The 13,632-nt window shown below is 39.1% G+C and overlaps 1 protein-coding gene across 3 annotated transcripts in view; it reads right to left on the reverse strand.

Moving 5' to 3' along the window:
- Window positions 1-13,632, reverse strand: part of ADGRL1 (adhesion G protein-coupled receptor L1) — a 624,094-nt gene that overhangs the window by 102,512 nt on the left and 507,950 nt on the right. For all 3 annotated transcript variants that reach the window (XM_077470079.1, XM_077470078.1, XM_077470080.1), the window contains one exon: window positions 3,695-4,513. In XM_077470079.1, the coding sequence (XP_077326205.1) occupies window positions 3,695-4,513 (819 nt within the window). The remainder of the gene's footprint in view (window positions 1-3,694; window positions 4,514-13,632) is intronic.

Raw genomic sequence — 13,632 nt, forward strand, 5'->3', positions numbered from 1 at the left:
ATAGACTGCAGCTGCCTATACACTCTTGAACATTAATACTATATACCAGTGGTGGCGAACCTTGGCACCCCAGATGTTTTGGAACTACATTTCCCATGATGCTCATGCACTCTGCAGTGTAGATGAGCATCATGGGAAATGTAGTTCCAAAACATCTGGGGTGCCAAGGTTCGCCATCACTGCTATATACATTAGATGCTATATTTCCACTTAAGGCATGGCCAGTGAAGCTACTATGACAAATTGAATTGATGTGATTGTTGTCATAGATGTGGATATTTAACACTGAATGCAACTGAGGAAAGGGATATTTCTGAGATATCATGCCTTTAGAGACATCTCTAAAGACCCAGAGCGATCGTACGATAATCTACTCTTTAGTACAGAGCTTTCAAGAGCTGATCAGGACAGTTCATCTGATATTATTTGATCGGACATGCACAATTTTTTTTACGTATGATGCCAGATTGTAGGATTTTAGTTTAATCAGTACAGTTGTCAATCGAAAATGCAATACAAATACATTACAACACGTGACATAATTTCCGAATTTTTATCCTGTCGTACGAGAATGTTTGTGACTTTAGTAAACTCTTCAGGTTCGATCTGAGATCAGCATGCAAAAAAAAAAACAGACGTTCATTCGTCTGATAATCTCATCATGTGTACCAGGCATTAGGAGTCTACCTATAGTTGTGGAAGTGGAATTCTATTTTTTTTCATTTCCAGCTAGGATCCCTACTACTCCAATTCAAAAGTGTTTTGAAAGATTTTTCACATGACAAACAATAATTCAGTATGAGTATATGAAAGATACACAACTGCCTCGATTATCAGTATAATGTGCTGGTGTTGTTTTACAAAAGGAGGATTTATCTTTCCCTTTCACTAACTATGATTTACATGAAAATACTTTGAAGACGGCTGCAATGTGTGTGCCAAGCCTCAATATTGTCAGCTTTGATTCATTCCAAATTAGGATGTGAGCCTCAAAACCTTGGCTTGTAAATATCTTATTATTCCTGGTCAAGAGTTCAGCTCTGAAAACTCCTTGTTGGGACTATTGAGTTGACGGCATTCAATATCTCCTTTCTAAGAATTATTTTCACATCACTGTTTTCCTTTCTTTATATATGTGGACCACTACCTCATTTTGTGGGCTGATTTATAGTAGCACTAGCAGTTTTGTACTCAAGGCATCATCCTTGGCCCATATATATGAGAAGCAGACACCTGGTACTATATCTAAGTTTATATTCCATATATTTTAGTTAAAGGATGATAGGTCCGTTTGAAGTTCTGTTTTGAATCCCTATGAAGTGTCCCCTTGCTTCAGGGATAACAAACTATTTACAGTGTCTCACAAAAGTGAGTACACCACTAACATTTTTGTAAATATTTTATTAGTTCTTTTCATGTGACAATATTGAAGAAATGACACTTTGCTACAATGTAAAGTAGTGAGTGTACAGCTTGTATAACAGTGTGAATATACTGTCCCATTTACAATAACTCAACACACTGCCATTAATGTCTAAACCATTGGCAACAAAAGTGAGTACACCCCTACGTGAAAATGTACAAATTGGGCCCAATTAGCCATTTTGCCTCCCGATGTCATGTGATTTGCCAATGTTACAAGGTCTCTGGTGTGAATAGGGAGCAGGTGTGTTAAATTTGGTGTTATCATTCTCACTCTCTCATACTGGCCTCTGAAAGTTCAACATGAAACCTCATAGGAAAGAACTCTCTGAGGATCTGAAAAAAGGAATTGTTGCTCTACATAAAGATGGCCAAGGCTATAAGAAGATTGCCAAGACCCTAAAACTGAGCTGCAGCACTGTTGCAAGACCATACAGCAGTTTAACAGGACAGGTTCCACTCAGAACAAGCCTCGCTATGGTCAATCAAAGAGGTTGAGTGCACGTGCTCAGTGTCATATCCAGAGGTTATCTTTGGGAAATAGATGAATGAGTGCTGCCAGCATTGCTGCAAAAGTTGAAGGGATGGGGGGTCAGCCTGTCAGTGCTCAGACCATATGCCCCACACTGCATCAATTTGGTCTGCATGGCTGTTGTCCTAGAAGGAAGCCTCTTCTAAAGATGATGCACAAGAAAGTTGTAAATAGTTTGCTGAAGACAAGCAGACTTAGGACTTAGATTTCTGGAGCCATGTCCTGTGGTCCGATGAAACCAAGATAAACTTATTTGGTCCAGATGGTGTCAAGCGTGTGTGGTGGCAACCAGGTGAGGAGTACAAAGACAAGTGTGTCTTGCCTACAGTCAAGCCTGGTGGTGGGATTGTCATGGTCTGGGGCCGCATGAGTGCTGCCGGCACTGGGGAGCTAGAGTTTATTGCGGGAACCATGAATGCCAAAATGTACTGTGACATTCTGAAGCAGAGGATGATCCCCTCCCTTCAGAAACTGGGCCACAGGGCAGTATTCCAACATGATAACGACCCCAAACACACCTCCAAGACAACCAATGCCTTGTTAAAGAAGCTGAGGGTAAAGGTGATGGACTGGCCAAGCATGTCTCCAGATCTAAACCCTATTGAGCATCTGTGGGGTTTTCTCAAACAGAAGGTGGAGGAACGCAAGGTCTCTAACATCCACCAGCTCTGTGATGTCGTCATGGAAGAGTGGAAGAGGACACCAGTGGCAACCTGTGAAGCTCTGGTGAACTCCATGCCCAAAAGGTTGAAGGCAGTGCTGTAAAATAATGGCGGCCACACAAAATATTGATACCTTGGGCCCAATTTGGACATTTTCATATAGGGGTGCACTCACTTTTGTTTCCAGCGGTTTAGACATTAATGGCTGTGTTGATTTATTTTGAGGGGACAGAAAATTTACACTGTTATACAAGCTGTACACTCACTACTTTAAAGTGTAGCAAAGTGTAACTTCGTCATTGTTGTCACATGAAAAGATATAATAAAATATTTACAAAAATGTGAGGGGTGTACTCACTTTTGTGAGATACTGTACATGCCTCAGGGGAGAATAGTTTCTGTTTTTATATGGTTTGCTGACCCATGTTAAAAGGATAAGTATGTTTGGCTGTTTTTACTTTTTTGGGGGGTTTGTAAGATCAGCGAAAGCATCTCTGGGACACATATAACCTTGAAGCTCCACAAAACTGAGCTTTATGCAACAGTAATAAGGTATAGCCACTGCTGAAAAGGCTCTGAATTGAATTCAGTTTTGAGCTTGCCAGAAGGTATGTGGGAGACGCAACACACGGAAAAAATTGTTTTAGAGAAGTTTTTAGCTTTTTCACATGTTATGCGTGGTGGAAAGCTGTCTTATTCTGAAAAGGGGGAAACACTTTTGCAACCCAAAAATATCCTTTTTTTTTTTTTTTTTTTTTACAAATGAAGTTTTATGTTACAATAAAGACACTTTTATCACCTAAAAGGCCAATACAAACCATTTTTATTGCAGGTTCTAAGAAAAGTTAAGGGTGAAGCTTAAGGAAAAAGTACTGGGACATTTACCAAAGTTGCAATATGTTTTTTTATATAAAACTACTTACCTATGTTGACTTTGTGACGGGCTTATTTTAAGTCTGGTAATCATGGACTTAAACTTCTAAAGACTCCAGGTCACTTTTTTTCATCTTCAATTCATAATAAGTATTCATTATTTAATTCTATAACATTTTTTTTGACAATAAATTTCACAACTTACCCTCTGCTGGGTCAGGAGGACCAAACCTCAATGCATAGCGGACCAGAAAATAGTTGTTCCAGACATATAACTGCCCGTCTCTTGGGTTGTAGTCCACTGATGACACATACTGGTAAGGGTTGGGAAAATCCAATCCATTGGCTCCATTGATCCCCAGTGGCTCTTCTCTGTTACGATGTGTGTTAAAGGCATACTCAAGCCGGTTGCCTGCTGATTCATTATCATCATCTGCATACACTGATCTCAGCACATAAAGGACACCACATGCCATGAAAGCATTTGATGCAGAACGCTTATCATAAGTCGTCTCCCATGTCCCCTCAAACCGGAGAGTATATGGGTTAAGCTGGGTCACCACTAGCCTCCCGCTGTTTCCTTCCGTAGCATAGATAACCCATAACCCATTCTCATCCACAGCCAGGTCTATGTCAGTTTTCCCACCCCACCTATAGGGTGAAGTATCGTGATAGTTTGCTGTGGATATAATTGCCTCTCCACTCTTGATCCGTGTCCTAAGGTCATATTTGACAATGTTGCGTGTACGTTCCTTGTTATAAAAAGCAGCCCCATCGTACACCACAAAACCTGTGCCATCCACCCGACTTGGTAGACGGTATGTAGTAGTATGTCGTCCAGCAGCATAGTCCTCCCAGGATGCATACTCTGTTAACGTGTCTGTACGGTAGGGAATCCATGGCATGACATAGAGTCGCTCACCAGCTTGCAGTGGATCTCGACACCATGCTCCCGATTGATGGTCAGACTCATGGGTTGAAGTGGGCTCTAGAATCTCCTGTAGCATTCCCGGGCAGACGAAAACTGTAAGGATGGGAAAAGGTGGGACAGGACAGAGGGAGGAAGAAAGGAAAATAGCAGATGATGGTGGGGAGAATAAATGAACCATAGATAAAATACACAAAAACGACAAAAAGAGAAAGAAAAAAGTTGGAGGTAAGTCAAGAAATGTACAAAAATAATGGACAAAAAAAATCAAAAATCAAAGACAGGAATGTCCAAGGTAAGGGTGTATGGAATTTAAGAAAAAGAGTAAGTTGTAATGGATTGATGAGAAACAGGAAATTAATATAAAAAGAATGAACAAACAAGAGAAAGAAGTGACATGGTGGGAGGCAGATAAACAGAGAAGAGAAACAGGGTTGAAAGAAGGAAAAGAAACAGGGGTAGGTAGGGGAGGGGGAGAGAAAGAAACAATTGCAATGAGCTGTGTATACTTTCTACACCCCCAATATTAACCTGTGATCATAGGAGGATGAGTCTGGGGGAGTGAGAAGGGTATGACAAGGGAGAAGATTAAGAGAGAGAATCAGAAAAGAAAACCGTCTCCTAATCTTGAAGCCATCCCATACTCTACACCTTCCTGTACCAACAAATCTGACCCACTAGATTACTTTCTTGTCTCACGTCTTACATGAATTCTCCCGAAAACATGCCTCCATACTCTATTCTCCATATTCATTTACTAATAGCCATTGCTGTGAGGTGTTATTGTTTTTTCTCTAAAATCTGTTTTCTCTTTCAAGACTTTATTGTCTACCTCTTCCATGTATAAGCTCAGTGTACTATTCTACTGTTGCTCCAGGCTCAATAAAGTGTCTGAACAATCTCTGATCTCAAAACATTCCCTTTCTCCGTCTAGCTACTCCTACAGAAACTTTTTCTGTTAATGTCTTTAAAATCATAAGCATCTCTCTCCCCCTCCTCCTTTTCATAACTGATGTCTTCCACATCCCATAATAAGAGAAAAACAACATTTTTTTTTATTGCCATGGCATCGCTGCTAGGGGAGGGAGAGAGAAGAACCTCTTAGGTCACATAGCACTCTTTCAGCCAATCATGGACCATGGGTGGTTGACCTCCCCCCACTGAGGATCTCTGTTGCTGCTCACACTGGGATCCTGAAAGCTAATTGGGTTAGAGGGGAGCTGATTAAACAGCCGTGAGGTGCGAGACGCAAGAAAGAAACCTGCTGAGTTGCACTGTGGGTAAATGAGATTGGCATCCGCTGTCCTGCTGGACGGAAATATTGATTAAGTTAAAGAAACCCTTGCAGAAAACATATATCCAAATTATAGGAACATCCTGTTGTGCCAATGTGCCCTTTATAGAAGGGAACCCATTAAAAGAACACCCCGTATAAATAAATAAAATTTGTTTCAAAATATTTTTTTCCCCATAATAGGACGGCTTGATTAATTTAAGACCCAATTTAAAAGAATATTTGTGTGAGCCCATTACTTGCACATAGCAGGAACAGCCATTTATTCATCCCACACATGCTGCCGCTTTTAAATAAAGTCCGCAATCAGTGGAATATGGCATGAAATTGACAAAATGGTTGCCTCTGCTGTGTCTAGGTAATAGGGTTAACTTTGGTCGGAACAGGCAGAACTTTGAGCTTTCTCTGGGGCTGGAGTCAGATTAAAAAGCAGCAATTCAGAAATTGTATAGTCCAAGGGTCACATGGATTTAACTAGGCACTTATTGACGTAGTCTCTGGATTCACCTTTTAAAGTACTGCCTAACAAGTATTACATTACATTTAGATATACTGTTTTTGAAATATATTCCAGGGTATGCCAAGACTGTCATAAACCTTACTCATTATTTTATTCTCTAACGCAAGGCTGGACGAATTCCAGAAGCCAGGATGCCAATACGCCTAGAACATTTTAACTGGACCCTTAATTAAAGTCTCTCATATTGTCAGTGGAAGCATATATGCCCTGGCTGTTAAAAATGCCTGGTGGCTTATGCATTGGGCTTAATGGCTTCTGCATGGTGTGCTAGATTGTAAAGCCCTTCTGTAACTCTTTGTTAACATTTAATTTGTCCTTACCACCTACTCAAAAAACGGGAGTCAAATACAAAAGGCACACCAGAGGTCCACGGTTATTAGGCTCTGTTCTGAATTTACTTGCCTACAGGACAATAAAGAACTTAAGACCTTTAAACTATATGCCAATCTTGTTTATATCAAATGCAATATTTTTTCACACTATATATAGACCTAATTGCTCAAAATACATGAGGATCTATTTATATATTTTTTTTTACACAAGAATAAATTAAATCCACTTAAAATGCATGAATCTTGGGTGAAAGTTGTGTTAATCTTGTTTAAAAACCCCATGGTGAAAAAGAACTACAAGTCTTCCCAAAACATTTGCACACGCTTATTATCCTAGCTTTCTGTAATTCAGGTAATGGTGACCACTGGTAGGCCACTGGATAAAAAGCTAAAAAAATATAGTTTGAACTTTACGGCTACATTTTGGCATTTGGAGCCGATTTGGCACTACATTCAGGCACTGAACAGCATTATATACCGACATCTAGGTCTTAAAATCCAATTTAAAGCATAGCTAACTTCCCCCCCCCCACCTACACAAAGAAATATATTAATATTTTGAAGCTTACCGGTCATTAGGTGGGGTGTCTGCATTAGTTTGTTAAAGCTTTTTCCTTTTTTTCACCTCGCAGTCCTACAGATAAGACATTTCCTATCCTAGAGTGGCTACACTTACTCAGCCCCCTGTATCTATATAGGGAGCCATGGTTGCCACCTAAGCTGAACCTCAAACATATCTTAACCTGGCCGTACACCTGGCCATACACAGGCTGAATGGAAAACATCTAACAGATCTTCCATCCATGCTATATAGCTTTTGTATTTTGACAGCTGGCCTCACCAACTTTCAAAATACCCGAACAGCAGCTACATTTGATTGTATACAGATGCTGTTTAGCTGACAATTTCCCAACTGATTGCTTAAATTTTTCGATTGAGGGATGTCAGGCAGGAGGTGGCTGACAGGGCTACCCACTGAGTAAATTTCATCAGATTCTTTGGGAACTGGCTGAAATGCCCTCCATGTATGGCCAGCTTTACGCTCTTCATCTCCGATACATAGCGGTGGGCAGACTATTGGCTAACAAAAAGAAGATACAATTATTTGTGCTTTTAGTTTAGTTCACAGGAAGTGACCAGAACATAACATTTTTAGTAAAATCAACTGGTATTTTCTGTACTTTCCAAAAAATTTTCTTAGCCTGAAAAATGAAAATGAATACAGCCCCCATACCTAAGGACTGGTGAGTTGAATTATATTTTATTTTGATTCTTGACTTTAGACATTCTTTAAGGTTCACATAGACACTAGAAGACACTTTCCAACCACCATTAGGAACTTGAGTCTGCCAGGGGGTTACTAAACATGAATAAACACTTTGACTGACTTTCCATTCGGTCTATGCAAAGAGGAACAGGGTAACATGCATTTCGATAAGCTTTTCTAACCTGCCTGATAACCATTTCCTTAAAAAGACTTACAAGTACCCCACAGACATGAATTTGTAACCCATTCCAACCATGTCTATGGGTACCTTCAAATGAAGTTTTTCAACCTCCATTTGCATTTCCGAGAAGCCTTGTTTATTTCCGATGTTGTTGGATTAAGCTCAACTCTGGTGTCCTTTTCGGGTAAGAATCTAATGTATTTAGAAAACCAAGCCAAGCGTGAACATTTAGAAACAAAGCCCAGAAGCTTCCTTAAAGAAACAATCCAAAAAAGAAAACGAAAATCTATATTAGATGGAAAATGCTTGCACAAGAAATTATATTTAAGCCACTCAGTAAGTGAATAAGCATTTTTCATATATAAGAACTATAGCCTTAAAAAATCTGCTAAACGCTATATTGATCCCCTGACATAACAGCTCTTCAATTTCCAGAAGAACCCTTTATGTGAAGAACAACTTTAGGGGTCCCCATACTCCTATCTGTTTGGGCCACGCCTCCTCCTCAGCATGTCATAGCTGCTAATGATGAAGGCGGGTGAAGACACAGCATGGCTCCACAGTCTCCCAATGATCTTATGACACAACATGCACAAGCAAATCATTCTGACAATTTAAACACAAGCCCTTCTAACATCTGAAAACGAGACAAATTGTAGGTTATCACACACGCTCTAAAGGGTTTTGTTTAGACTGGAGTTATACTTTAATTAGATTATTCACTTTCTTCCCATCATTAATGTAAAGCTCAACCTCTAAAGCTCCTTACCAGAGACACTGGCTACTTTGATTTTGTACAGCACTTTAAGGCTGTTAGTAAAATGTATACCTTCATGACAAAGCTAAAAGCTCCTTTTCTTTTTTTTCTTGCTGGCTGGTTCTAAAATCCTAATGCAATCTTCATTATCTCCTGCCCAGACTTCTGTAACAGCCTATCCTCGGCCTATCTTTAAAATTTCTAAAATTGCATCTAAAAGGATGGCCTCTGCCCCACTGATCATTCTATGCTTCTTCCTACTTAGAAAACATTTACATTCTTCTCCCAAGAAAAGACTGAAGACTCTGCACATTTTCGGCAGACATCAAGACATCATGTCTGCATCATTCTTTTTTTTGCTATGAATGTCACCAACAACCAAGACAGAAGGCTACACAATTTCTTTGGTTTAAGGATAATCCAACAAAAACTGATGTTTCAGTTCAGGTGCTGCTGAAATGCATAACTTATTGGGCTCTTGTATTTCTAGAAAACTAACAGCAAAATGTATGAACCAACGTTCTCCACCTTATCCACCAACTTCAGCCATTACAAAGTTCTCTCACTCTTTCTTTTGTGAGGAGTGAGAGAGGCATCAGATGGAATGAAACTCCAACTTGGGTAGTACGGGGAATGTTAGTAGAAAATACATCTACTGGAAGCCATGAGAAATATTAGAAACCAGGGGGCGATCATACCCACCAGCTTCTCCTTTAAACTGAGAATGTCATAAACCTAGAGATATGCAGCTAACTGAAAGCAGACCTAAACTTTGAAGTAGGTTCTACATTAATTGATCAAGCATTATGGGATAGGAAGGCTAGACATGTGAAACTGAACAAATATGACCCAATCCTTTGTAAACAGCAGGTCCTGCACCCTTCAGATTTCAGACCACAGGAGTGCAGTGGGCTATTCATATCAACAGGGTCATTATTGGGTCAAATAATTTTCACATGCCCCTAGCCTGCATCTGTAAAGCCTGCCTATGGACTCCACTATACTATTTAGGTTCACTTAACTTTACTTGTTAGACTTCCGTGATGGGATGTAGTTCATTCTTAAAGGAATTTTCCACCCTATTTCCTACCCTAATACCCCATTTACCCTTGTCACCTCACTCCCCTTGCCTCTTTTTTTATATTTTGTCATGATGGATTAGGTACATCTAGGGCAATAGTGTTGTGTTGGGAATACCTGAAAATGAAGGGTGGGTGAAGGAGTACAACCATTCTCCATTAATACATAAGGGTTTCTGAAGCAGCTTTATCAGTTTTATTTATTTAAATCATACAATTAAAGTGTGTATAAACCCAAGAACTACATTTGGAATATTGCAGCTAATTAGTCCTTAGATGTGGTGCCTGCATTCATTTTTTTAAGCATTTTCCTTTTTTTTTCAGCTGATCACCCTGCAACACATTTCCTGTCCTAGACCACAAGACAGCACTGGATTCCTGGAGCGATCAATGGATATTGTTTTGCACAAGGCAATTAAGAGAAGTTCATTGTAAGGGTTTACATACACTTTAAAGGTGTCCATATGTGTGAATATACTAGGCAAGGTATCCCAGTAATCAGTGTAAACAAAAAAGATGAGAATGGAAGCTGCAAGTCACTTGAACCTCTGCCTTCTAATGCGTTTTACTCAAGCAATGCACGTATTCGTAGAGTCAACTCTAGAATAAGCGCATTGTTTGAGCAAAATGCGCTAGGGGTTGAGGTTCAGATATTTTGCCATGCATCCTATGCATTAATAAACTTGTAACAGTGTTTTTTAATTCAGCTTCTTTCTCCTCTTTTTAGTTTATTCTTCAAGCATACAATGGACTGCTGGGCAAGCCAAGACCTGTAGTTGGGAGTGATTGGGCAGATGATCAGTAGCAGCGTGTTGGGTATATTTTATACACAAGTCACCATTATTTAATGCATGTATGACTTTTTCACTTAGTATTTGCTTGGATATCTTGCAATCAGAATGAAACGCATGATCACTGCAGAGCCACACAGCCTCATATATGGGGCTCTTGTATGATCTGATTCACTGTCTCGTTGAGCAGTGAGCAACCTATCAGGACACCTGAATCTGTCAAAGCTAGATAATTTGATATCTAAATCTACTGAACATTGGGCCAATCAAAGCCAGTGATAATTGTTGAACAACCCAACCGTCTTGTGCATAGACAGCTTAAGTTGAAAAAGAATCAGCTTCCTACAATATTTAGGTACATATATGCAAACTGATTTACCTGTCAAAACCTGATTTACTTGTCAAAAGGTTTCTAATTATGTTCAGCCATTCTTTTGATTTCTATATATCTGCTAACTAGAGACCACCCTACTTCCAGTTTCAGCTTTGGAGCTTAATGTATCCCCACACTGTATCCAGCCTCCTCAAAGGACTATGAATCAACATCACCATACTGCCGATTCATTGTTCAATGAGCAGACGGGTGACACAAAAAGCTGTAAAGATGAACCAGGAAATTGTAGTGTCATCTGCATTCCTATTATGGGAGGGTGCCACACGACTGACTGAACTGCATTGAAAATACTTTAACAGATCAGGCAAAATTATATATTTCTACTTAAAGAGGAACTGCAGTCTGCTCACATAATTTGTAATAAAAACACCTGTGCAATTCTGAAGTTTCCCTCCAACTATTTTGCATATTATTTTATATATACTGTGACTCTGTACTTGCAAAATATGCTGCAGAAATCTCCCTCCACTGTCTGGCTGCATCCCTTTTAACGATGGGCAGCTGAAGCTGCTGCCTGTTCACTTCCTGGATTTATACAGACACACAGAGGCACATCTCCAGCTCTGCAGCCCTGCAGCTCTCATTGGCCCTCTTATGGCTCATCCCCCATCCCTTCCTAGCAAACTCCCACGAGAGTGGGAGAGAGAGCTGTGCATGATGTCATAAGCCTGGGCTTTTTACCAGACAAGAAACAAGAAGTGGGCTGTATATCGTATTTACTGGCAGAAAAAAAATGTTCTACTTTCCAAAGTTAAAAAAACAAGAGATGAAGATTTAATAGATGGAAAGTTGAAAAAACGACTGAAGGCCCACGTTAATTACATCTTACAACTCTTTTTAGCTATACTTCTTTATAAACCTTTGGAGGTGATGTATACAAACTGTAGGGGTGGTGATGGAAGGTCTCAGCTGAATTTTTTTTCACAGATTTAAAATGTTAGCATCACTTACTTGTTGCTGTGGGAAATGAATCTTTTTCACTAATTCACTATAATAAATGTCCACTTTTAACTGTTACAATTCTGATTAACAGGGCCTGATAAAAATGTCTCAACTCTACCTCAGTAATCCTAAACACCTGGGACTGAGCTGTACCTTTAGTAACTATATCTCACTATAACCCTGTATAGCTTCATTATAAACAAAAATGCTCGGCCCACCCATTCATTTATGTTTATATTGGAATCAATGGTCATATCTTGCTGCATTCCTTGCCATCACCTAAGTCTATGTTAGTATACAACTGATGTACTACAACTGTCTGTAAATGTGCCTCACTATAACTCTTGGTAAGTGTACTGTAACTCTTCAAATCTCTTCTTCACTATGTAACTCTCTGTAATTATACTGTACCTCATTAAATCTTTAGCTCAATCCCTGTTACCATATTATAACTCTCCAAATTTATGTCTCACTATTTACCTTTCTGTACCTATCCTATGGCTCGGGGTCACTATGTAATTCTTTCATAACATACTAAAGAAGATTTTAAGCTCACTGTATAACTCTATATAGCAATTCAGAATTTATGGCTTACTATGCAATTCTTTGATTTATGCTGTAGTGGACTGGCTAAATATGTAATTCTCTGATAGTTTATTGAAGAATATTTATAGCTCACTATATAACCCTATATAACAATAATGGCCTTCTGAATCTATGGCTCACTATGTCACTCTCTGTAACTGCACTGTAGTGGATCTATGGCTCAGTATGTAATTCTCTGATGCTATCATTTTTATCGGAAAATGTTGCCTACTATGTAACCGTGTTACTATATTTCTATGGCTCATTTTGTAACCCTCTGTAAATCAAACAATACTGTAATTCTGAATCTGAATGAAATGTATGGACGGCAATACTTTTGCAATTTTGTGTGCCACATCTAGTATTTTAAACCAAAGATTGGAGAACCTCTAATGGTGGACTTTTAGGGCAAGTACACTAAGTATAAAATGTATAGAGTGTAAAAAAGTTTATTAAATGTAAATGTCCTAAAAACATATAACAGGGAATGCATAGACAACGTAATCAACAGTACATATACAGTACAACAATCTCTGATGCTTAAGCACCCTACGCGTTTCAGAGAGCCTACGTCTCCTTCTTCAGGGGTAGGTATAAAGCGCAGGACAATTATATTAAAAAAGTAAAATAGCATGTATTAGAAAAATTAAAAACATGAATATATGACTATATATATATTATATGCATCTTTGTGTGTTACACTTACGTGTTCAGAAAAAAAGTACTGAATAAGCATTCCATGGTGTTTGTAATTAAAAGCAATCAGACAGGACAGATGTAACCGATAGTTACTTTACTCTCAAAAAAACTCCCAATATGATCGTCTTAAGATGTTTCACAGTGAGGTCGAATAGCAATAGGATGTGATAGCAGACCAAAACTCTCCCAACCTCAACACTTAGCACTTTTGCTGAGGTTGGGAGAATTTTGATCTGCTATCACATCCTATTGCTATTCAGCCTCACTGTGAAACATCTTAATTAAGACAATCATATTGGGAGTTTTTTGAGAGTAGAGTAACTATCGGTTATATCTCTCCTGTCTGATTGCTTTTAATTACAAACACCATGGAA

Source organism: Lithobates pipiens, unplaced genomic scaffold, assembly GCF_037356315.1.
Source record: "Lithobates pipiens isolate NorthernLeopardFrog02 unplaced genomic scaffold, aLitPip1_a1.2 Scaffold_8, whole genome shotgun sequence".
In the NCBI taxonomy this organism is placed as follows: Eukaryota; Metazoa; Chordata; class Amphibia; order Anura; family Ranidae; genus Lithobates; species Lithobates pipiens.